The sequence below is a fragment of the Ovis aries genome, chromosome 1 (genome assembly GCF_016772045.2).
Source record: "Ovis aries strain OAR_USU_Benz2616 breed Rambouillet chromosome 1, ARS-UI_Ramb_v3.0, whole genome shotgun sequence".
Lineage (NCBI taxonomy): Eukaryota > Metazoa > Chordata > Mammalia > Artiodactyla > Bovidae > Ovis > Ovis aries.
The window spans coordinates 267180600-267206377 of record NC_056054.1 but is presented as its reverse complement, the minus strand read 5'-3'; the positions used below and the strand labels follow the sequence as shown (position 1 = coordinate 267206377).

Below are 25778 nucleotides of genomic sequence, written 5' to 3'. Positions count from 1 at the left end.
AATTTCTTCTAAAAATGTATCATTAACACAATAAGGCTTCTATGCAGCTCTGCTCTGTATCAATTCTCTTCTCTCCACTACCTTGCTCCCCTCTATCGAGCAGGGCTCCTGCTCTGGGAAAAACACAAAGTAGAAAATGCATATGAAACCACCGGGCAAGAAACCCTGAGAGAAACTCCCGCTTCTCCTTCTGTCTCCAACGTGACACGTGAAGTGGGCTGGAGGGCGCTTCGATCCTCCTCCTCCTGACCCCCACCCCCATCCCATGGTTTTCCACCAGGAACAACCACAGCTTTTCGCAGCTGCCAAAAGCATCTTAAACATGTGACATGATAATCTTTAGGGCGCAACCACTCCACATGTCCTCCGGTGGCTGTGAAATGAATACTCACCCTGACCACGTAATTGAACCTTCGGATGTCCTGGATCGCACTCGAGAAGTCTAAGCGATTAAAAGCTTCTCCCAAAGTACAGTAGCCGTGTCTCTGGAAAAACAGACACAAGTTACATCAAATCAGCCAACCAGGCAAAATGAATGGACAGCTAATGGGAATCAGTCTGTGCAACTATTTTTTTTTAATTTTTGCAAAGGATATTCATTTTTACTATGATTTATTCCATATTTAGATTTAATATTAGAGTAAAATTAAAGCCATTCTAAGTCTTTCATTTATGTGCAATCAATTATGTATATGCATCGATGTATATGCATCGACACTCTACACCACTGTAGACACAAAGATAAATACTGATTCAGTCCAGTTCAGTTCAGTTGCTCAGTCGTGTCCGACTCTTTGCAACCCCATGAATCGCAGCACGCCAGGCCTCCCTGTCCATCACCAACTCCCGGAGTTCACTCAGACTCACGTCCATCGAGTCAGTGATGCCATCCAGCCATCTCATCCTCTGTCGTCCCCTTCTCCTCCTGCCCCCAATCCCTCCCAGCATCAGAGTCTTTTCCAATGAGTCAACTCTTCTCATGAGGTGGCCAAAGTACTGGAGTTTCAGCTTTAGCATCATTCCTTCCAAAGAAATCCCAGGGCTGATCTCCTTCAGAATGGACTGGTTGGATCTCCTTGCAGTCCAAAGGACTCTCAAGAGTCTTCTCCAACACCACAGTTCAAAAGCATCAATTCTTTGACGCTCAGCCTTCCTCACAGTCCAATCCTCACATCCATACCTGACTACTGGAAAAACCATAGCCTTGACTAGACGGACCTTAGTTGGCAAAGTAACGTCTCTGCTTTATACCTGTCAATTTATTTTGTTGACATGCACCTGGGGAGGCCCAAATTAAGCCTAAAATAACAAAATAACCAGATGTATTCTAGGCTGTGCAACTACAAATACATAAATCATGCTTGGCCACTATAAAAAGGACTCTTCTATGAACACACATGTTGCCATTCAATTCCTCTGGAGGCAGTCCTGTGTTCATCCAGCCACTCAGGATCAAGGCTGAGATGCACCTGAGTGGTGCAGGAGGTTTGAATACCAGTGTTTAGGTGGAAAGGGCTGGAGGCAATGGGATGTGACAATGGGCAGTGTTCGCTGGGAACAGGGGGCTGAGCACCTCAAAACCCAAGCATGTGGTAATAAGGCTCACGGGTTCAAGAGTCAAAGACCACGAAGGAAATGTGACTTTTTCTTCATTACCAGAAACACTGCTATTTCAGATGTTTTTCCTTAATGATATGCCCAGGTTCTATATTAAGTGCTGTACGGATTTGAACCCTAGGTTTCAGAAGACACTTTAAACTCTATCTCTGTTTTTGAACACTTAGAACACAGAGAGGTTTTCAGTTCAGCATTGTGAGGATAAAGCATAGGAATAATCACAGAAGACACGAGGAGACAGACACGCCTCGTGTTTCAAACAGAGACAGGAGCGGCCCCAGCAGGGCGGGCGGCACAGGGGACACCTTGTCTCCGACACAAAACACACCCCCAAACCGCAGCAGCCTCAAAGTGCACAGAAGTCAGCAAGACACACTCACTGTAAATGCTCACACCACTAGCTGCAGAATGTTTCCCTGGGAGCTGTGGAGGGAGCGTCGATCATAACATGAAACCCATCACAGCGGTAATGCTTCTCTTTCTCAGTGAACAGCATCCAGACACTGGTGCAGCAGACTCCTTTCGGGCAGCCAACCATCTCACAACAGGGCTGGGAGTCGCACATGTGCACCACACGAGCAGCAGACACTTGGTGGACCCAGAGGAGAACCCCAAAGGTGCGATGCTACGTGGAGGGGGGGCCCTCCCAACGCCGGCCTGTGCCCCTGCCCCACGGACCCAGCACCATCCGAAGCCTCACAGCCCCTCCCCTGCTGCCTCGTGTGCACCAAAGCAGGACCTCTGCTCTGTCTTGGAGTCTTTCATGAGCTCATATAGGTTCTCCCAGTGGCACATCCATTTAACAACCGCAACTACTGCCAAACGGCTCAGATTAACTCCCTGTCTCAGGATCTAACCCTTAAGTTTCTAGGAAATGTGGCTGGCTTCAGAACATCCACTACCAACACTGCCAGAACACCTCACTCACGCTAACATAGTCTAAACACATGCTAAACGACTCCTCCCAAATCATTTCCCCCAATTGTCACAAAATAAGACAAAAGCAAAAGGGTCTTTCAGGTTACAGATGGAAGCAAGCTTCTCCAGATACCAAGCAGAGAAAAAGGAAACAGACAGCTGAGGTGAACAGACCAGACCTTCCGCCAAGAAAGGGGGATGGCAGGGCCTGAACTGCTCTTTGCAAATTCCAACTTAACTACCAACACCACCTTCACTACTCTACAAATAAACGAGGGTTTACAAGCTGTTCCCACCCTCCCAGGACACACAGGGGCCAAGACACAGCCCCACCAGCAAAAGCAGCTCACTGTGAACAGCTCAGGGAGGGTGGGGAGAAAATATCAAAGCACCTGTGGGCCCAAACTTGTTCTGAAACAGCCCTCAGATAAATCAGATCTGTACGGGGCACTGACATGCACCACTCACACCACACACACACACACACACACACACACACAGAGGCACATACACCACACACACGCACACTCACCACACACACACAGAGGCACATATAGCACACAGGCACACACACACTCATGCACATGCAAAGACTGTCTGAAAGACCCTCAGAAAGCTTTCACCTGTCAATTTGGACACTGATTTGATATTGCAAAAGAAACAATTTACTTAATGTGACATCACACAACCAACAGAAACAATACAAAATATACTCTTATTTATAACAGAATACTTACTTCTCTCGTGCTTTCTTTATGGACATAGATCCAGTTTTCACGATAGAAACCTAGAATAAAAATTTGTTTTTAACATCTGGTGACTCATTACCAAATGAAGATTTTGAGGAGCTTCAAAAGCTGCACATGTAACAACGCTGCTGCCATGTGGACAGGAGACCCCCTGACTCGGCCACGTGCTTCGCTTCCCAACATCAGTTTATAAAGTGCTGAAAAGTCTTCGCGTGAAAGAGGTCACGGCACGGCCACGTCTTGGTGACTTAGAAGAAAATAGTGTCACCAGTGACTTCTGCCATCTCCAAACATAAATGGCTATAAATGTGCATTTTGTATATACCCTAATAAAAATTCTCTTCCTCTTTCATTGTCCCTATATGGTATTCCATTTCAATACGCTTTCCACATAACTCCTGTCCCAGAGCTTCAAGGATCGAGACTACACTGTCCATGGCAGCCTCCAGGGGGCACACGACTGATCACACTAACAGGCCCTCAATGACTCAGGGCTGAGCACACGCACAGGCACCCTCTCAGAGCTGCCCCATCTGCAGGCCCTCGCCCACCCTGCCTACAGGCTCCAGCTCTGACCACGACTATTTCCTGTTTTGAACCAGCAGTGTCTCCTGCACCAAAGCAGTGTCAAGGCCTCTAAAGGTCAGTTTCACTGCTTGGGAGTGAACAGACCTGAATTCAGGACCGCTACTGTGACTCAGTGGTAAAAAACCCAGCTGCAATGCAGGAGACACATTCAGGGTTCAGTCCCTGGGTTGGGAAGATCCCCTGCAGGAGGAAACGGCAACCTGCTCCAGTATTATTGCCTGGAGAATTCCATGGGCGGAAGAGCCTGGGCAAGCTCGCAAGGAGTAGGGAATAGTGACTAAACATACATAATTCAACATTCAGACAGGCTGTTCTGTGGGTTTTCCTGTCTTTTATTTCTTGCTGTAAATCTTACTGATGACTTAGTCAAGCAAACGGCAGAGCTGCAAGACTCTGACCACCAAGTCTGACCTCTGGACACACTATTGCTTATGTAACTGGATCAGCATTTCTGCCCTAGAAAAGCACTGTCAACACAATCCAATTTATCAAAACAGTCAAGAAGCAAACATCATGAGATTATTAATGAAAATGATCTTACACTGAGTATTTGTGTCATTTCTAAAATGGTCCTTTTTCCTTTTTTTGGATGCATATTCATGCTCTTCATTACTGAATATTTCTTCATCTTCACTATTTAAGATACTGAAACAAAGATACATTAAAATATTTTTACAAGGATTTCTTCATTTGGATTTTCTTCTGTAAAATAAATAAATAAATAAATTTTCGTTTATTTGGACAACAAATACTTTTACAATTCAGGAGCCCAAAATAAAAATCATGTTAAAATCTGAAGGCAATCACTTAATTTTCAAAGCAATAAATCACACGTTTGAAATTACAAGGCTAATATCTAAGTTTTTTGTTTGTTCTGAGAAATCTGAGGTTTATCCTGGTTCTTATCAGAAAGTTATATCAGGAAGTGATGTACACGTTTTAGAATCTCCTAAGGATTTTGACATGCTCAACCAAGGTCATTGCAGACTTTAAAACTTATATTTATAATATATACACTGGAAAAAAGTACCTGATACTAATGATCTGCTGTCTCTCTGATCCAATGCTGAGGAAACACCCAACATTTCTGCTTGTCCCCACATTTCCAAAGACTCAACTAGAACTATTACTGCACTGGCACGTATTCCTACGAAGCATCAATCAAATAATGCCGCCTGTTAGGGCCTTTAACTGAAGCCAGATGAGGTAAAACATGTCTTTTATCCACTGAAATATATGTAATTTAAAGCTTTCCCATTTTTTTTCTTTTGGATGAAACAAGATAATAAAATCATAAGGTGATAACTAAACAATCTGAAAAACCTTTCTTTAGGAAAAAAAAAAAAATCTTCCTTGTAGTTAAAAACAAAAAAAGACTAGGCAAAATGCAGCCCACCCCCTTCAAAAGTGAAGATGCACGCAATGTTTGCTCTCGGCACACTGACCCTGGACAGCTTTCCAGCTGGTGGTAAAGAGGGGCTTCCTGGAGATTCTGGCCAGCAGAGGTCCAAGCACCGATGCTCAAAACCAAGGAGGTCACACCGCTGCCTTCCTCGCCACCACTCTCTGACAAGAAAATTGTACACAGGCACCATCCACTAACCCGAATTTACTTTTAATAAAAACAGCTGAATTTGCCAAATGAATGCATTCATCACTGTCAGAACAGACTTAAACAACACTGGCAACAACTGTAAATCATCAAGACAGGCAAAAGAGCACTTACCCAAAACAAAGAACTTAACATTCAGTGACAGGTGCTAAGTAACACCAATTCATGGAAATTGGATGATCCTGTCTGTATCTCATGCCTAGTTACACACTAGTTTGCTGTCACTGATTCAAGCACTAAAGGCAGAAGCTCTCAAATCTGAACAGCTTTGCTAATGACAATCACAAAGGCATCCAGGAGGAGCGGAACCACACTGCTCCCCAGAAAGACATCAGAGAAGTGGAACCCAGCACAGGGGATGAGGGAGCTGCCCGGCATCCTCCCCACCCCACGCCCCGCCCCTGGAGAGGAAGGCTCAGACACACGTCTGGCTGGGCGAGAGCAGTGAGGGGCACTGGGGAGACACACCCACGTGTGCTCTGCCAAACTCTGCCCTGGACAGGCCAGGCCGCCAGACTGCCCCTCATCTAAAGGGAGGGAACGGTCCAGGACAAACGTCCAGGAGAAAGCACAGACACCTGTGCACTTAAGCTGTCTGGCTCACGCTGTCCGTTCAAAATACACAGTTGAGAATTAGGTCAATGTGAGATAAAAATATGCAGTATGATCCACGGCAAGACCCGTGACTCGGAGGAAGAGGTCCCCTGACCTCCCACTCCCCAAATGCTGCAGGACACTTGTGGCATGGACAGTGAGTGACACGCCATGGTCTGCTCCTGCATCTGCAATCACCTACTTCCATCTGGGAAGGAGCACGGCCCTCAGCGCCCCCTGCCACTCACACACCAGCTCGTGAGGTGGGGACAGGCGTCTCCCACCTCCCTTCTCCGACTAGGAGGAAGGCAGCCCTGGGGTGAAGCTGCACCCTGAACCGCACAGGGACCCGCACAGCAACAAGACACGTCATTTCAGCCCCAAGCAAAGCCACAGCACCATTCAGGCTTCCAACAAAAACCTCTCCCATCTGGCGCAAGCCATTATTATGGGCCTCGGACGTAGGCCACCAGCACCGCGTCTTTGCATTTCTTCCCCTTCCTCAGTTATGTGTGCATGTGTAATCGCTTCAGTCGTGTCCGATTCTTTGTGACCCCATGGACGGTAGCCTGCCAGGCTCCTCTGTCTGTGGGGTTTTCCAGGCAAGAATACTGGAGTGGGTCGCCATTCCCTTCCCCATCCTCAGCTATAATCGGAAGTTAATAATAACAACACGTATCTCTCAGAAAGCTGTAAGGAGTAAATGCTTTAAATAAAAAGAAGATAGCAGCATCTGTGTGTGGGCAGCAGGCACTCCACCAGGCTGAGATTCTGGCTAATAACCTGTCTCCCCCACCAGCCTGTCTGGGGCCGATTCTCAGCCAACTGGTAAGTGCCGGGGCTTCAGCAGACACGACATTAATGTTGGACGGGACACGCCGTGACTCTGCTGAGCTAGACTCACATGCCGGGGCCAATGTCACAGTGGCTGTTCTCTCCCTCCAATTCCTGGCTCCACGCATCACATCTTTTCCAGCCGTCTTCGGTTTTCATCCAACTCCATCCCGGAGATCTCCAGTCCTGACCCAAAAATGGCATAGTTCGCCTATAAAACATGGGTTACTTTATGTTAAAAATGTGTAACTGATATGGTTCTTTTCATTTAGAACATGTCTTCATTAATTTTAATGAATACAATCCTATTTAAATGTCTGTATGTGCCTTACATGCCGGCTACGCACAAAGATAAGACAGTGAAGATAACACGGTACCTCAGTTGTCCTAACAGGGTCAGACAGATGAGGACTGGTGGGTTTACTAGCCCAATCCTGCAAGTGTCATGAAAGGTGTCCCAGGGCTGACATCCCAGCTCACGCCTGAAGAACAAGCAGTCAGAGAGTGAGGAAGAAAGCGGGAAATGACACTAAACAGAAAATCCACTCAGAAGTTAGAAGCAAAGGCACAAGACACTGATGCTCAGCCCTGTACACAGTCGAGTTTGGTGAAGCTGACCACGTAAGGGGAGGAGTGGGCAGTGGCTGGCATGAGAACGCAGAGGCCACCTCTGCAGACGACTCAAAGGAGCTGGACTGCACTCTGAGGACACAGAGTGGCCAACAAAGGGACCTCTGCAGGGAGGCGACTCAACCAGATCTGAGCTTCACAAAGACCTCAGGCTACTCAGTCTCTCTGCCAGTACCTCACGTCTTCCCAGTAATAAGAGTCCTCTGAAATTACAGGGCTGCTGCCCACCTTCCTCAAGAAAATACCATGTCTTGTTCAACTCTGTATCCCAATACCTGGAATGATTCCAGGCACACAGGGAGCTCACCGATCACTGAATGAATGGAAGAATGAACGAAACACAAGCAGATCCATCACTCAGAGGAGAGGGTGAGGCAAGAGAGTAAGGTAGGAAAACCATCAGCATCCAGACAGTATGACCACAGGAACCGCGTCTCAGACAGAGACCAAACAGAGCGGGGCAAGGAGAGCCAAGGCACAAGCGCTAAGACTCACTGGCATGTGAGGGACCAGCAGATGAAGATGAGCCAGGAAAGGACACCAAAAAGGAAGGGCCACAGATGCAGCGGAAGTGGGAAGGCAAGACAAGGACGGATTCAAAAAAGAGACGATCAACAGAGAAGTAAGTGTGATAAGGAAGCCAGTACGGTAAGAACTTTACAGTATACACTGTATTCAGCTGTACAAAAAGGTACTTGATAATTCAACAGGAAGTTTCAATAGAGTAACTGTGTTATATTAACCTCATGTCCAAAGTAAATCTGGGGTATTTCCCTAATATCACACATCATATCACAGAGTACACAGGAGATTGAAGTGTTTCAATACCGTCTCCCAAATATATTTAATATAACTCACAAAAAATGAGCTATTAAACAGGCATTTACACGGGCTTTAAAAAGACAAAACAATTTCAGGGAGAAATTATAAGCCTTCAACAATATTCCTGAGTTAACTGCAAGTGCCCAACGTGAAACGTATGAAGTAATTTTCCGCCATACCAAGAGGATCTCAAAACCTTGTTAAACTAATTAATAATCAGAATACATCTTTTTTTTAGTCATATATTATTTAAATCCTTGCTTTAGAAAATAATTGAAAACAATTCCTTAAATCTCAACAGTACATAAATAAAGCTCGTATTATACTCTTGTTTCACAACTACAGATCACCCTGAAAAGCAAAAGCCGCCACCTCTGTCCAGTCAATCCAGATAAAACACAAACAAGAGAAAAATGTCTGTTAGGACCACTCTTACAATTGCCAAAGTATCTTTCAATATCATATTTAAACTGCATTTTAGAAGAATCAAATGGCAACTGTACAGAATATTGCCAATAGGTCCAAGATACAATTGCTTCAATGACAAATATATAAACACAGACTAAATGTGTTATTCCAATCCCAAAGAAAGGCAATGCTAAAGAATGCTCAAACTACTGAAAAACTGCACTCATCTCACATGCTATCAAAGAAATGTTCAAAATTCTCCAAGCCAGGCTTCAACAGTACGTGAACCGTGAACTTCCAGATGTTCAAACTGGAAAAGGCAAAAAAAACAGAGATCAAATTGCTAACATCCACTGGATCATTGAAAATGCAAGAGACTTCCAGAAAAACATCTACTTCTGCTTTATTGACTATGCCAAAACCTTGACTGTGTAGATCACAACAAACTGTGGAAAATTCTTCAACAGATGGGACTACAACACCACCTGACCTGCCTCCTGAGAAATCTGTAAGCAGGTCAAGAAGCAACAGTTAGAACTGGACATGGAACAACAGATTGGTTTCAAATCAGGAAAGGAGTATATCAAGGCTGTATATTGTCACCCTGCTTATTTAACTTATATGCAGAGTACATCAAGAGAAATGCTGGTCTGGATGAAGCAAAAGCTAGAATCAAGATTGCCAGGAGAAATATCAATAACCTCAGATATGCAGATGACACCACTCTTACGGAAGAAAGCAAAGAACTAAAGAGCCTCTGATGAAAGTGAAAGAGGAGAGTGAAGAAGTTGACTTAAAACTCAACATTCAGAAAACTGAGATCATAGCATCCGATCCCATCACTTCATGGCAAATAGGGGGGGAAACACTGGAAAACAGTGACAGACTTTATTTTTTTGAGCTCCAAAATCACTGCAGATGGTGACTGCAGCCATGAAATTAAAAGACACTTGCTCCTTGGGAGAAAAGTTATGACCAACCTAGAAAGCTTATTAAAAAGCAGAAACATTACTTTGCCAATAAAGGTCTGTCTAGTCAAAGCTATGGTTTTTCCAGTGGTCATGTACGGAGATGAGAGTTGGACTATAAAGAAAGCTGAGTGCCGAAGAACTGATGCTTTTGAACTGTGGTACTGGAGAAGACTCTTGAGAGTCCCTTGGATACCAGGGAGATCCAGCCAGTCCATCCTAAAGGAAATCAGTCCTGAATATTCACTGAATGCTGAAGCTGAAAGTCCAATACTTTGGCCACCTGATGTGAAGAGCTAACTTATTAGAAAAGACCCTGATGCTGGGAAAGATTGAAGGCAGGAAGAGAAGGGGACGACAGAGGATGAGATGGTTGGATGGCATCACCGACTCGATGGACATGAGTTTGAACAAGCTCAGGGAGTTGGTGATTGACAGAGAGGCCTGGTGTGCTGCAGTCCATGGGGTCGCAAAGAGTCGGACATGACTGAGAGACTGAACTGAACTGGTTATTACATTATGCATCCCTTCCCTAAAGGTATACCAGTATACTCCTTTGACGAAATGAAAAAAACAAATGAAAGCCCCCTCCACATACAATATATGTAAATACATTTAAACATAATTGCAGATGAAGGTAGTCAAAATGCACGAACTGACAGTTATAGAATGAACAGGTGCTATGGATGTGGTGTACAACAAGCTAGTTGAAGCTGCTGTACATTATACACGAATGTTATAAAGACAGTGAATCTTGTGACTTCTCATCATGAGGAAAAATACTTTTTTTCCTATTTCTTTTCTGTTCTATCTATATGACATAATAGATGCTCACTAAACCAACTGTGGTACTCATTTCGTGATGTATATAAACCAGATCATCATGCTCTACATATAACATTTGGTTTAAAAAAGTGAAAAGAAAGCTACCATATGATTCTGCAATCCTAGTCCTGGGCATATATTTGGAGAAAAACATGATCTGAAAAAATACATGCACCCCAATGTTTGCTGCAGCAGTGCTGACAATAGCCAAGACATGGAAGCAATGGACAGAGGCCTAATTAAAGATGTGGTACATATATACAATGGAATATTACTCAGCCCCTAGGAAGAATGAAATAATTCCATTTGCAGCAACATGGGTGGATGTAGAGATTGTCATACTGAGTGAAGTTAAGTCAGAGAAGAATTATCGTATGACATCCATGATGTGTGGAATCTAAAAAGAGATGATACACTCAGTAAGACTCACAGACTTAGAAAACAAACTTACGGTTGGAGAGGGTGGGGGAGGGTGAAGGGAAGACATAGTTTTGGAGTTTGGGATGGACATGTACACTCTGTTATATTTAAAATGGACAACTAACACGGACCTCCTGTACAGCACATGGAACTCTGCTCAATGTTATGCACCAGCCCGGATAGGAAGGGGGGTTGGGAGAGAATGGATACATGTATACGTATGGCTCAGTTCACCTGATACTTTCACTGTTTACTGGATATTATCACAACATTGTGAATCAGCTATACCCCAATACAAAATAAAAACATTTAAAAACTTATATCAGTGCTATCAGTTCAGTTCAGTTGCTCAGTTGTGTCCGACTCTTTGCGACCCCATGGACTGCAGCACACCAGGCTTTCTTGTCCATCACCAACTCCCAGAGCTTGTTCAAACTCATGTCCATCGAGTTGGTGATGCCATCCAACCATCTCATCCTCTGTTGTCCCCTTCTCTTCCTGCCTTTAGTCTTTCCCAGCATCAAGGTCTTTTCAAATGACTCAGTTCTTCATCAGGTAGCTAAAGTATTGGAGCTTCTGCTTCAGCAGCAGTCCTTCCAATGAATATTCAGGACTGATTTTCTTTACAATTGACTTTGCAGCCCAAGGGACTCTAAAGAGTCTTCTCCTACATCACAGTTCAAAAGCATCAATTTTTCAGCACTTAGCTTCCTTTATGGTCCAACTGTCATATCCATACATGACTAATGGAAAAATCATAGCTTTGACTATACGGACCTTTGTCAGCAAAGTAATATCTGCTTTTTATATGCTGTCTAGCTTGGCCATAGCTTTTCTTCCAAAGGGCAAGCATCTTTTAATGTCATGGCTGCAGTCACCATCTGCAGCGATTTTGGAGCCCCCCAAAATAAAGTCTGTCACTGTTTCCATTGTTTCCCCATCTATTTGCCATGAAGTGATGGGACCAGATGCCATGATCTTTGTTTTCTGAATGTTGAGCTTTAAGTCAGCTTTTTCACTCTCCTCTTTCACTTTCATCAAGAGGCTCTTTAGTTCCTCTTCACTTTCTGCCATGAGAGTGATGTCATCTGCATACCTGAGGTTCTTCTCACAGCAATCCTGATTCCAGCTTGTGCTTCCTCCAGCCCAGCGTTTCACATGATGTACTCGGCATATAAGTTAAATAAGCAGGGTGACAAAATACAGACTTGTCTCCTTTCCCAACTTGGATCCAATCCATTGTTCCATGTCCAGTCCTAACTGCTGCTTCTTGAGCTCCATACAGATTTCTCAGGAGGCAGGTCAGGTGCTCTGGTATTCCTATCTCTTGAAGAATTTTCCAGTTTGTTGTGATCCAAACAGTCAAGGCTTTGGCGTAGTCAATAAAGCAGAACTAGACGTTTTTCTGGAATTCTCTTGCTTTTTCTATGATATAATGGATGTTGGCAATTTGATCTCTAGTTCCTCTGCCTTTTCTAAATTCAGCTTGAACATCTAGAAGTTCTCGGTTCCTGGACTGTTGAAGCCTGGCTTGGAGAATTTTGACCATTACTTTGCTAGTGTGTGAGATGAATGCAATTGCGTGGTAGTTTGAACATTCTTTGCCATTGCCTTTCTTTGGGATTGGAATGAAAACTGACCTTTTCCAGTCCTGTGGCCACTGCCGAGTTTTCCAAATTTGCTAGCATATTGAGTGCAGCACTTTCACAGCACTTTCATATGTCACCAATATCTCAGTAAAACTGGGAGGGGAGATGTTATGTAGAAAAATGTCCCTTGAAGAATTCTCTTTAACAGGAACAAACTGTAACAATTAAAACATCTAAAAGAGGCTTTGTTTAATATATGTTACTACACCAGGGGTGTAAGTGACTATAAATAATAATTGTGTGAATATTTATTATCATAAAAAGATATTCATAGTATATTAAGTGGAAGAAGTTTTAGGAAAATATAGGTGATACTTCTGTGTATTTCTACATGTGAGCACAAGTTTATACATGTGTGCACAAAAAAAAGTCTAAAAGCAGATAAAATGTAAACAGTGAATACCTCTGCATGTTTGAATTTCAAGTGATTTCATGTTTGAATTTCAAGTACATTATATTTTCTTGAGACATTTTTATTTTTAATTTTTATTTTCTTAGGTGAACATGTGTTAACCATGTGACAATTTTTATAGAACACAATTTGCTGATGTGAAAGACAGAACTGGCGACGTTGTTAACCTATATTATTTGATTCCTGATGTAGTTGAAGAATTATCCCCAGTATTTCTTTTTTTTTTTTTTATGATTTGTATGCTCACAGGTTTAATAAATTTATTATTTTAGTTTTTTCCTTTCTTGTAAAATTTAGAAGTTTTTGTATAATTAAATTAATAAACTTGGTTTCTCATTAAAAAAAACTGTATATGTATACATGTACTCTTGTAATATGAATACTGAGTGAGTGAAGAGAGAACGATTAAAAGAAATTCTGAGTAAAAAGCAAATCATCTGGGAAACGCCCGAAGAAAAATGAGGACACGAGCTTAGCCTTGGAGCATGGTTAGACCTTAAGTGAATGGAGAGGAAACAAAAAATACCAATCACAGAAACAATGGGTGAGAAAAATATGAAGACAGGAATACATGTGACATGATTGAGAATAAGCAGAACAGGCTGGCTAAAATAGAGAAATCTACAGCAAGGCTGGCAGGTATGTTGAAAAGGAGACTAGGAGAATGTTGAATATCAGAGATATTGGACTTTATTCTCTAAGTAATTAAAAGTTTTGAGCAATCTAGCAATGTGAGCAGTGCCATTTTGAGAATCATTTGCCAGTGTCTGAAAGATAAATTGAAAGGGAGAACAGAGGTAGAAAGAACAGCTACTTAAGCAGTAGAAACCTCTTGTCAACACCTCAGCTAACAAAATATTTTAAGACTTTATGACACACATTGTACTTGCCTATGTGAACACCAAGCCCACTCACCACTTAATGCATTTATATTCGGGCCTCACAAGCAATCCCTATAACATTTACACCAAGTTTCTACTGTAAAGTTAAGAGTCATCTTGGGGTTTCCAGTAAGATAATTGATTCCTTTACAACTACCAGACCTTAACAGATAATCACAGTGACTTCAACAACTCTGTGAGAAACAAATTTGGCCTTAATTTTTCAGCTGCTAGGGAGTGAAACGCAGCTAAATGGGCCATGGAAATAATAATAGTACATTTTCAAGGGTTTTATTTTCAACACAGAGTAAAAGATTTGTTTCAAAACAAATGTGTATATTCCATCCTATAAATGTGAATAATCTTCATACTTATGCTTTATACTTGCATATAACCTTTTCTTAAAAACTTATGTATAGTTGATTTACAATGTTGTGTTAGCTGCAGGTGTATAGCTAAGTAATTCAGTCATATACATATTTTTCATATTCTTTTCCATCATAGATTATTACAATATATAACCTTATATAATACTCAAAATGTAATCTTTATGCTTTAGTTCACAAAGCAGAGATCTGGAAGCACAGTGATCACAAACAGTAAACCACCCCGCCTCCCCAAAAAAAAAGCCATCAGGGAAAAGAAAAAAAAGAAAAAACATGACTTGCAATATGAAAGACTTGGCTCTCAAATTTTCAAAAACGTTCCCAGTGTGAGACATCTAACAAATCTGCATATTGAAAAACAGTATTGCTAAACTTTTGGAATGATGACAACCCATCATCTTGTATGGAAATATATCTATCTGTTCTACTAAAAGATCTGAACTGCAAGCATTTTACAAGTTTACTTAAAATTACCTTTTTTTAAATAATTTCCAAATACAAAAATAAAAACTAGAAATTATTCCTGAAAAGTATTAAATGTGTAAGAGTAACAACTCAAAGTGTGGCTACTCTTGTGAAATAGCTGGTACACTCTGCAATATTATGCACATTTTACCAACTAATGTCAGAGAGCATATGGGGCTATCCATTGTAAACCTTCCCTTGATGTCTGTTCTATACAGCAGGACATGGAGGTGAAGCACTGCAACAGAACAAGACTCCATGAACTTCATTTACTAGCTCAAACTCTTGCACAAGCGAATCAGAAGTAACCAAAAAATGTCTTTCCTTCAAAAAGTTAACTTTCTGTTAACCAATGATAACAGCAGCAAACATTTACTAGATCTCAGTATGGGGTAGGCATTACTCTAGACAATTCACCTCTACTATCTCATTTAGTCCTTACCCTACCCTACAAGGCAGGAAATGTTACAATCCCCTTTTAAGAGTTTAAATCTGTATTTTACAGCTAAAGGAACTGAGGCACCAAGGTTGGTGGAGCTGGGATTTACAGTCATGGAATCTCAACCTATGATCCATCCCTAGCACAACACTGTTGCGACAGCAATTCCTGGATACCACCATCCATCTCTATCACAACACTTTTATAACAACAATTCCAGGACACTATATAAAAATAGATGTCATAAAACTGCAGGGGTTTTTTCCCTTATATTTTTTTGGCTTATATGTCATACATCAGATATGATCTAAAGTAATGCCATAAACTTATAGCAGAAAGCAAAGAAGAACTAACGAGCCTCTTGATGAAAGTGAAAGAGGAGAGTGAAAAAGTTGACTTAAAGCTCAACATTCAGAAAACTAAGATCATGGCATCCAGTCCCATCACTTCATGGGAAATAGATGGGGAAACATTGGAAACAGTGGCTGACCTCATTTTGGGGGGCTCCAAAATCATTGCAGATGGTGACTGCAGCCATGAAATTAAAAGACGCTTGCTCCTTGGAAAAAAAGTAATGACCAACCTAGAAATTTTATTAAAAAGCAGAGACATTACTTGGCCAACAAAAGTCTGTCTAGTCAAAGCTATGGTTTTTCCAGTAGTCATGTATGGATATGAGAGTTGGACTATAAAGAAAGCTGAGTGCCAAAGAATTGATGCTTTTGAACTGTGGTGTTGGAGAAGACTCTTGAGAGTCCCTTGGACAGCAAGGAGATCCAGCCAGTCCATTCTAAAGGAAATCAGTCCTGAATAGTCATTGGAAGGACTGATGCTGAAGCTGAAAGTCCAATACTTTGGCCACCTGATGTGAAGAACTGACTCATTAGAAAAGACCCTGATACTGAGAAAGACTGAAGACTGGAGAAGGGAACGACAGAGGATGAGGTGGCTGGATGGCATCAGTGACTCAGTGGACATGAGTTTGAGTAAACTTCGGGAGTTGATGATGGACAGGGAGGCCTGGTGTGTTGCAGTCCATGGGGTCGCAGAGTCGGATACCACTGAGCAACTGAATTGAAAGTAATGGTTGATCTAAATATAAAACACAAGACAAGGAAAACATATGAAAGGAAGCAGAGCTAATGAGTTTTACAAGGCTACATATACCTTGCTTTTTTAAAGTCAGATGGAAAGGAAATGGAGTAACAGTACTTCTCTCAACCACTAAACTGATTTTCAAAACAATAAAAACTATAACTGTAGAGCAAGAGCTATTGCTATATATACTAGGAACAAGCACAAGTTACCACGAAAATAAAAGGCAGTTTCGTATGTAGACAAAAAGCTGGCAAAGAGATTCTTCTCCAGTATTTATCTTTCATCATCAATTTTGAGAAAATAATTTCCATTGTTCTGAGGTAAGAATGACTGATTCTTCATTTGATAAGCATTTGACTTCTGTTGCTTTCTTTTCCTTACAAGACTTCCAAATAACGCTGACAGATAAAACATGAATATGGCTTCTAAGTGTGGAAGAATCTTATCCAGAGAGATCAAACGAGTGAATCGAGGGCTGGAAATCAGAAATGGGCTTTACCATAAGAAGGCCTGAGAGATAATCACAGATGCCATAAGGAAAAGGAAAAACAGTCCCGAAAGAGGGGAAGTGGAATAGGAAAGAAAAGAGAACGCGAGTTATTTCTGATTAGGGCTGCAAGGAAGGGTATGCGAGAGGCAGGAAAGGAAGGTTCCTCAGGACTCCTTTCAGATGAGTCTTAGCAGGCCACGGCTGGGAGAATGGGCAAACCGGAGCTTACCGCGAAGAGAAGGATGCAAAATGCAGAGGCGTCAGCTCAAGAAAAACAAGGAAGGCAACCGCAGAGGGGCCGGAGCCGAGCGAGGGCAGACGACTGACGCCAGGAGGACGAATCTGGCCTGGGGAGGGCGGAGCCGGAGGGCGGACTCACAAGACGCCGGGCCGAGGGAAGGGGATGCTGGAGACGGCGGGCGGGGGGCGGCGGGCAAGGGGGCCGACCTGGCGGGGGCGGGAGGCGGTTAAGGACCGGGCGGGGTCGTGAAGGAAGCTGGACGGCGTGTCGCGGAGGATGGGCGCGGGGCTGAGGCCGGAAGGCTGCCTCGGTCCCCACCTGACGCGCAAACGCCTACAGTCCCCACCTGGCGCGCGCAGCATCGCACTCCTTACCTAGCGCGCCGACGATCCCGGACCCACCTGGCGCTCAGAAGCCCCACAGTCCGCACCTGACGGCGGAGCGTCAGGCTTTATTGCCGGAAGTTGCCCGCCGCCTACCCGGGAGCGCCACGGGAAAACCCCGCCCCCGGCCGCGCTGATTGGCCGGCGCGGCTCCTCGAGGCCGTGTTGCTACCCTGATCCAGGAGTCGGCGGTGCGCGCGTGCGCAGTGGGCGTTGCCTGCTCTAACAGACTGAGCTGCTGACTGCCAGTTCGCAGTGGGTGCGGCCCGGGCCGGAGGGTATCTGCGCTGCGGGGTCCTAGGTACCCTAAAGGTTGTGGTTACCTGGGTCCTGACTGCCCTGTGGACTGCAGATCGGATCACCCCCACCTGCTCAACTTTCCAACCCAACCGCTGCCCGGTAACCATCTGAAATTCATGATTGTAGCTTCACTTTACGGCCAATTACCCTGTGCACCTAATTACCTTGTATATTGAGTTTAATATTAATATGTTAAGATCGCACTGAATATTAACTGAAAGTTCTGATGCGAAGAGCTGATTCATTGGAAAAAACCCTGATGCTGGGAAAGATTGAGGGCAGGAGAAGGGGGCGACAGAGAAGGAGATGGTTGGATGGCATCAACTACTCAATGAACATGAGTTTGAACAAGCTCCTGGAGATAGTGAAGTAAGGGAAGTGTGGCATGCTGCAGTCTATGGGGTTGCAAAGAGTCGGACAAGACTTAGCCACTGAGCAAGGACAACTACTGAGCTTAACGCCCAAGTCATTTGTGTTTATAAACAGTTTAGAGTACTGCTCGTTTTTTGGAGGTGGAAATGTCAGCCTGTGGGGTTTTCCCAGTAAGGAGACAAGAATGTGGGCTACTGGGGGCAGGGGAGGAGCAGGGCCCTGGTTGTGACCAGTCTCCCCCATCTGTGGAGCAGGACCGGAGGCAGGAGGCTGGGGATTGACTAAGGCCAGAACCTCTCTCTGCTTCGCTTTCTCCACAAGTAGAATGGAGACGGTAGAGGCACTTACCTCACAGATCTTGATAAGAATTGAGTTAACATGCTCAAAACATTCAGGACAGTGCCTAGTGTACAGTAAGCAATATGGTACATGCTCCTTGTGGCCATGTTTTCGTTTATCTTTGATAAATACTGAGGGTGGACTCTGCTGGGGCATGTGTAGGCAGATAAACATATCTGCAAGTAGAGTTAGAGATAGCCTTGCTGCTCAAAGGTAATGTGTGTATCCTCTGACTGGGAACCAGCACCCTGCTTCAAAGATACACTATTGTTCTTATGACAGTATCTCTCTTGTCTCCGCATCCACTCCCTTCCCTAATTAACAGCTGCTTGAACCTGCCTGTTGGGACTTGGAGAAGGTCATGGAGGCTGAATGCAGCCCATTTCCAAGGATTCTGTGCCCAGGAGACTCATGGGGTCCTGCTTGGTATCAAGGCATATACAATAATGCTCATAATGGTTTATTGGTTGGAACAACTTAGATAGCTGTCTGCAAGGAAGTGGACTAACAGATGGGAATATTCAAGCCGTGGACCACTACCCAGTGGAAGAGAATGAGCCTCTGATACATGCGACAATGTGGATGCTTATTAGGGAGAGTATGTTAGTGAAGGAATGCAGACACGGAAGTGTATGCCATGTAACTCCATTCATGTGAAATTCTAGAACAGACAGAGCTAACGTGGTGATAGAATGACACCTGTGGTGGCTTTGTGGTGCCAGAGGAGGGACAGGGCAACTTTCTGGGGTGGTTTGGAATGAGAATATGTCAGAGCATAAATATCACGGAGCATGTCACTGGAAGTATGTTAAACCTCAATAAACCAATACATATTTTTCATTGGCAGAAACATTTCTATCTGACTTTTCCTGATCAAATTTTATGCAACATGTTGAATTGAAAAAATCAAACAACCAGCAAATATGTTGAGTGCTTACCCCAGACCCAGAATCATATTAAGAATTGTGGGAAGTGCAGAGACACATAGAAACAACTAGGAGTTTGTGCTCTATAATCGAGGCAGGAAATATATGTAACAACAATTGAGGCAGGAACTACATGTTAGAGAGCAATCAAAAATTTAAATAAAAATTCAAAAGAACCCAAGGAAGGGCCAAAACAGTCGCACAAATGACTAGTAAACTTTGATGAGGGGGTCATAGATGCAGAGAAATCACTTTAGCCTGAGTAGTGAAAGAAGATACTAAAATACACTTTGGCAGGTGAGGAGGGAAAGCATAGTCTCCTAACTTAGTAGGGAATCTGACAGGGCACATGTTTTTGGCAGCATCTCTTAGAGCCATGCTCCCTTTCCTCAAATGTAAAGCCCAGATAGCAGGTACTCCAATCTAGAAGCAAAAAAAATGCTAGGTCTCTAAGTCTCTCCGAGTCCTGGATCTTGAAATTCCATCTACAAGTTCAAGGGAGCATCTGTCCACACAATCCTGTTCCTCAAGGCTCACACCAACCTTTTCCTTATATGGTGATGACAATGACAGTTCTGATCATGACAATGGTGACGTGAGTGGCTGACCTTTACCTACTGCTCACTGCACACCAGGCTTTGTGCCAGATGCTGTGCTTGCCTTATGTCCAGGACTACCCTAGAAGGTCAGTCCTATATTACTGTGTTTTGAAGATGAAGCCCCGAGGCTTCCAGAAAGCTCGGCGACCTTGTTGGAACCCCACAAGTAGGCTGACTCCAGGGTATGACTTGGTTAGTCTGACACCGTCACTGTGTGTCCATCTTCCCTGGGAGGCACCCCACTGGGCAGGGGCTCCTTCCCCTAGCCCTCCAGTGCTTGTGGTCTTTACCAGTCACTAGAAAACCACAAAGGCTTCCCAGATAGCACAGTGGTGGAGAATCCTCCTGGCCAATGCAGGAGACTGGGGTTCGATCCCTAGGTGGAGAAGATCCCCAGGAGTAGGAAATGGCAACCTACTCCAGTATTCTTGCCTGGAGAATCCCATGGACAGAGGAGCCTGGCGGGCTACAGTCCATGGGGTCACAAAGAAATGAACAAGATTAGCAGTTACACAACAAAAGACAACCGCAGTTTCTTGTAAATTCTTTCAGTCTCTTAAATCCCAGCCCTGCCCTGCCCTGAGCTTCGCATGAAGACTGTAAGCTCTCTGAAGGCAGGGACTAGGGTCTGATTCTTTACAGAGCCCTGAAAGCCGAATTCTCCATGGAGAAGGCAGAGAGGCTAGCTACCCATTCAGCCGATGCCATTGGATCTCACAACACGAGGACCAGCAACAAGTCCGCCTTCAGAGTCACCTCATATACGGTACTGAGAGCTGGCTCGGCATCTGCCTGGTTAGGGCTTCTCTGGTGGTTCAGATGGTAAAGACTTTGCCTTTCAATGCAGGAGACCCAGGTTTGATCCCTGGGTCAGGAAGATCCCCTGGAGAAGGGAATGGCGACCCATTCTGGCATTTGTGCCTGGAGAGTCCCATGGACAGAGGAGCCTGGCGGGCTACAGTCTATAGGGTCGCAAAGAGTCAGACACGACTGAGTGATTAACACTTCTACTTTCTGCATGGTTAGTTCCATGCTAGCATGTACTTCTTTTATTTCTGTGTTGCTTTATATGAGATCCAAACCATAGATTAAACTCCCATAGATTATTAGAACTATGCATGGAGCCTAATCTTGTAGATAAGGCCACATTTTCATGACTCAGCTGGTTCACCAGAGCAGCAGATCTGGGCCCAACCTCCCACTGCAAACATGGCAGATGGGTTTCTGTGTCTGCTGTCCTCCAAGCCTGGAATTCTTGATTTTTCACCCTACATCCATCAAATGGGAGACTACCATGGGTTGGGTGCAGTTGGTAAGGTGTCTGCAGCCTTTATCAATAGCATTGCTGAGCGGCCTTTTGAATGGCCTAGACTTCACCAATGGTCACCCTGGCCTCCTATCCCTCTGCTGAGTAGGGGGACAACTGACCGTATCCTCCTGGGAGGAGCACAGAGGCACAGCCTCCGGGAGAGGAGCAAAGTCTACTAAGGGGATCCTTCTTTGTGAGCTAATGCATGAGCGGGGCCTCTCCTGTCCAGTTGTGAGAATTTTCCGAGTTTCTGATCAAGTCACTAATTGTACAAATAAAGGCGACTGTACAGATGCCCTGTCACCTGGGCTACGGTAAAAACCTGTAAATGAAAACAGCAACATTGCCTGCTAAACAGCTGGGTTTTTCCAAGCAATTTTGCCAGCAGAAGTTTACCGCTTTTTGATAGAATTGAAAATAAACAGAAACAATAGAAAGGCAGTATTTTACATGCATCTGGGTTTTAGTAAATCTTTATAGTAATGTGCCACGTAATTTTGGAAAATTAATTCTGGTTTGCTTATGAGCAATAGAATGATAAAATGGTTAATGGTCTGCATTAATCATTCTTCCAATGTCTGGGAGAAAATAAAGTTAAAGCAAATCCAAATAATTTAGAAAAGCAAGGGGAAATTAATGGGTGAAAATATAGATAGAAATGAGCCTCATCTTTTGGAGACAAGTATCTAACGCACACATGGAAATATACAACCAGAACACAGAAATTTAGCTTCTCTGTTCACATGGAAATCTCATCTTCCTCTGAAGTGCTGAGAGTGGCAGGATGAGAAGGGGGTGAATTTGTGTCATCAAGGAGTCTGGATCGGTTGGATGAAGGCGACCGCAGCCGGGGAGGAGATGTGTACAAGGGCAAAGTTTGTTTCCGTGCACACCAGAACTCACGCTCATAGGGACATGTAAGCAGGGGAAGTACTTCCTGGCCCCATGATGGCTCACCTTTCCTCCACATACTGACCCACAGAGCATCATTCCAGGTGTTTTCACCCAACCCCAAGGTCAGGGGAAGTGAAGGACAGAAAAATACAAAAATTTTGCTCAGTCTTTCAACAAACACTTATTTCTTTTACTCCAGCCTGAAACCTGGGGCAATGTAAGTGACCTGAGCCTCTGACAGGTATAGTGTCACTGAAAGGACTGTGTAGAGTACAGCACGTACTGCCTGCAGCGTCTCTGCTCAAGTCATTCTTCCTGGAGAACTTCTCTGACCTGAGTGGAAAGAAGCAAGGAGAAGCAAATGCCAATGCTAGGAACATGCTTAGACAGGGAGCCCGACTCCAGATGCCTAGTTTATAGATATCCTGCCGAAACCTTGAGACACAACCAAACCAGAAGGGAACTTCCACTTGTCCTATGTCCTGGGTCGCAGTAAGAGTGGGTCCCCAGTGTAGCCTCTCAGTTGGGACTCAGTGAGGTTTTGTGCACAGTCAGTGTCCCATCACCGTGATCCATGAGTCTGACACGTAGGCAACTGTTGATGGAAATTCCAGGGATTGGTTTGGCTGCTCTGCTTAAGTGACTCAATCAAGTTGCCCCAGTGATACAGCAAAACCTGGAGACAGTAGCCTAGCTCCTGTTTGTTGGCCCTACTGACTCAGGTTGGCGAGTTGCAGTAAAATAAATCAAACATCTTCCCTTCCTTCTGCTTCTCATTCCAGCTCCAAAACTCCTACTTCTCTTTTTTTTTCTTTTTTTTTCTTTTTTTTTCTTTTTTTTTTAGTTTTTTTTTTCTAAATTTTAAAATCTTTAATTCTTACATGTGTTCCCAAACATGAACCCCCCTCCCACCTCTCTCCCCATAACATCTCTGTGGGTCATCCCCGTGCACCAGCCCCAAGCATGCTGTATCCTGCGTCAGACATAGACTGGCGATTCAATTCTTACATGATAGTATACATGTTACAATGCCATTCTCCCAAATCATCCCACCCTCTCCCTCTCCCTCTGAGTCCAAAAGTCCGTTATACACAGCTGTGTCTTTTTTCCTGTCTTGCATACAGGGTCGTCATTGCCATCTTTCTAAATTCCATATATATGTGTTAGTATACTGTATTGGTGTTTTTCTTTCTGGCTTATTTCACTCTGTATAATCGGCTCTCACTCTGTATAATCGGCTCCAGTTTCATCCATCTCATCAGAACTGATTCAAATGAATTCTTTTTAACGGCTGAATAATACTCCATTGTGTATATGTACCACAGCTTTCTTATCCATTCATCTGCTGATGGACATCTAGGTTGTTTCCATGTCCTGGCTATTATAAACAGTGCTGCGATGAACATTGGGGTACATGTGTCTCTTTCAATTCTGGTTTCCTCAGTGTGTATGCCCAGAAGTGGGATTGCTGGGTCATAAGGTAGTTCTATTTGCAATTTTTTAAGGAATCTCCACACTGTTCTCCATAGTGGCTGTACTAGTTTGCATTCCCACCAACAGTGTAGGAGGGTTCCCTTTTCTCCACACCCTCTCCAGCATTTATTGCTTGCAGATTTTTGGATCGCAGCCAATCTGACTGGTGTGAAGTGGTACCTCATTGTGGTTTTGATTTGCATTTCTCTGATAATGAGTGATGTTGAGCATCTTTTCATGTGTTTGTTAGCCATCCGTATGTCTTCTTTGGAGAAATGTCTATTTAGTCCTTTGGCCCATTTTTTGATTGGGTCGTTTATTTTTCTGGAATTGAGCTGCATAAGTTGCTTGTATATTTTTGAGATTAGTTGTTAGTCAGTTGCTTCATTTGCTATTATTTTCTCCCATTCAGAAGGCTGTCTTTTCACCTTGCTTATATTTTCCTTTGTTGTACAGAAGCTTTTAATTTTAATTAGACCCCATTGCAACGAAAAGAATAAAATACTTAGGAATATATCTACCTAAAGAAACTAAAGACCTATATATAGAAAACTATAAAACACTGATGAAAGAAATCAAAGAGGACACTAATAGATGGAGAAATATACCATGTTCATGGATCAGAAGAATCAATATAGTGAAAATGAGTATACTACCCAAAGAAATTTACAAATTCAATGCAATCCCTATCAAGCTACCAGCCATATTTTTCACAGAACTAGAACAAATAATTTCAAGATTTGTATGGAAATACAAAAAAAACCTCGAATTGCCAAAGCAATCTTGAGAAATAAGAATGGAACTGGAGGAATCAACTTGCCTGACTTCAGGCTCTACTACAAAGCCACAGTCATCAAGACAGTATGGTACTGGCACAAAGACAGACATATAGATCAATGGAACAAAATAGAAAGCCCAGAGATAAATCCACACACATATGGACACCTTATCTTTGACAAAGGAGGCAAGAATATACAATGGAGTAAAGACAATCTCTTTAACAAGTGGTACTGGGAAAACTGGTCAACCACTTGTAAAAGAATGAAACTAGATCACTTTCTAACACCGTACACAAAAATAAACTCAAAATGGATTAAAGATCTAAATGTAAGACCAGAAACTATAAAACTCCTAGAGGAGAACATAGGCAAAACACTCTCCGACATAAATCACAGCAGGATCCTCTATGATCCACCTCCCAGAATTCTGGAAATAAAAGCAAAACTCCTACTTCTTTTCAAGGCAACATAGATATTCTAACTCGTGCAAAGTCATGTACAAGGGAGTCGATAAAAGAAAGTCACGGAGATTAATGTTTCAAGACACTGTCCTTACCAGCCAGGAGAATATGTGCAGTGGTAGGAATTATTTGGCCAACATTCTGTTTGCCAGACAGCCTCAGAGTCCCATAGAAATAGTATGTATTTTAAAGAAAGATCTTGAGAGGAAAATAAATACACAAGTCTCCTTTGAACAAGGACAATTGTACTGTCTACAGTAGTTGTTAGAACGATGAGACCTTAAAAGGGCATTTATAAGAAGGAAGCACAGCTTTGCCATGATCCCTGCTGTCAGAAGTGAAGGGCCCCGTGCTCTGCCTTTTATTATCTGAGTATGGAAGGGACTAAGCTTTTAACTGTGTGGATCACAATAAACTGTGGAAAATTCAAAAAGAGCTGGGAATACCAGACCACCTGATCTACCTCTTGAAGAATCTGTATGCAGGTCAGGAAGCAACAGTTACAACTGGACATGGAACAACAAAATGATTTCAAATAGGAAAAGGAGTATGTCAAGACTGTATATTGTCACCCTGCTTATTTAACTTATTTACAGAGTACATCATGAGAAACACTGGGCTGGGTGAAGCACAAGCTGTAATCAAGTCTGCTGGGAGAAATATCAATAACCTCAGATATGCAGATGATACCACCCTTATGGCAGAAAGTGAAGAGGAACTAAAGAGCCTCTTGATGAAAGTGAAAGAGGAGAGTGAAAAAGTTGGCTTAAAGCTTAACATTCAGAAAACTAAGATCATGGCATCTGGTCCCATCACTTCATGGCAAACAGATGGGGAAACAGTGGAAACAGTGGCTGACTTTATTTTCTGGGCTCCAAAATCACTGCAGATGGTGAT

The 25778-nt window shown here is 43.3% G+C and overlaps 1 protein-coding gene and 1 long non-coding RNA gene across 19 annotated transcripts in view; one reads left to right on the top strand and one right to left on the bottom strand.

Annotated features, from left to right (window-relative positions):
* Positions 1 to 17505, bottom strand: part of FBXO25 (F-box protein 25) — a 32760-nt gene extending 15255 nt beyond the window's left edge. For 5 of the 18 annotated variants that reach the window (XM_004003394.6, XM_012104782.5, XM_027961459.3 and 2 more), the window contains exons 1-5: positions 17421 to 17505; positions 6983 to 7123; positions 4414 to 4517; positions 3273 to 3322; positions 393 to 485 (exon numbers count right to left, since the gene is read on the bottom strand). In XM_004003394.6, coding sequence (XP_004003443.1) covers positions 393 to 485; positions 3273 to 3322; positions 4414 to 4517; positions 6983 to 7116 — 381 coding nt within the window. In that variant the 5' untranslated portion in view covers positions 7117 to 7123; positions 17421 to 17505. Of the gene's footprint in view, positions 1 to 392; positions 486 to 3272; positions 3323 to 4413; positions 4518 to 6982; positions 7124 to 17034 lie in introns of those variants that run through there. The other 13 variants (XM_027961451.3, XM_060396236.1, XM_027961467.3 and 10 more) reach the window with 6 other exon arrangements.
* A 127-nt stretch (positions 17506 to 17632) lies between these two features.
* Positions 17633 to 19290, top strand: LOC132657489 (uncharacterized). The gene is made up of 2 exons (XR_009595780.1): positions 17633 to 17828; positions 18766 to 19290. It is a non-coding gene; the product is annotated as an uncharacterized LOC132657489 (long non-coding RNA).
* Positions 19291 to 25778: the final 6488 nt, after the last annotated feature.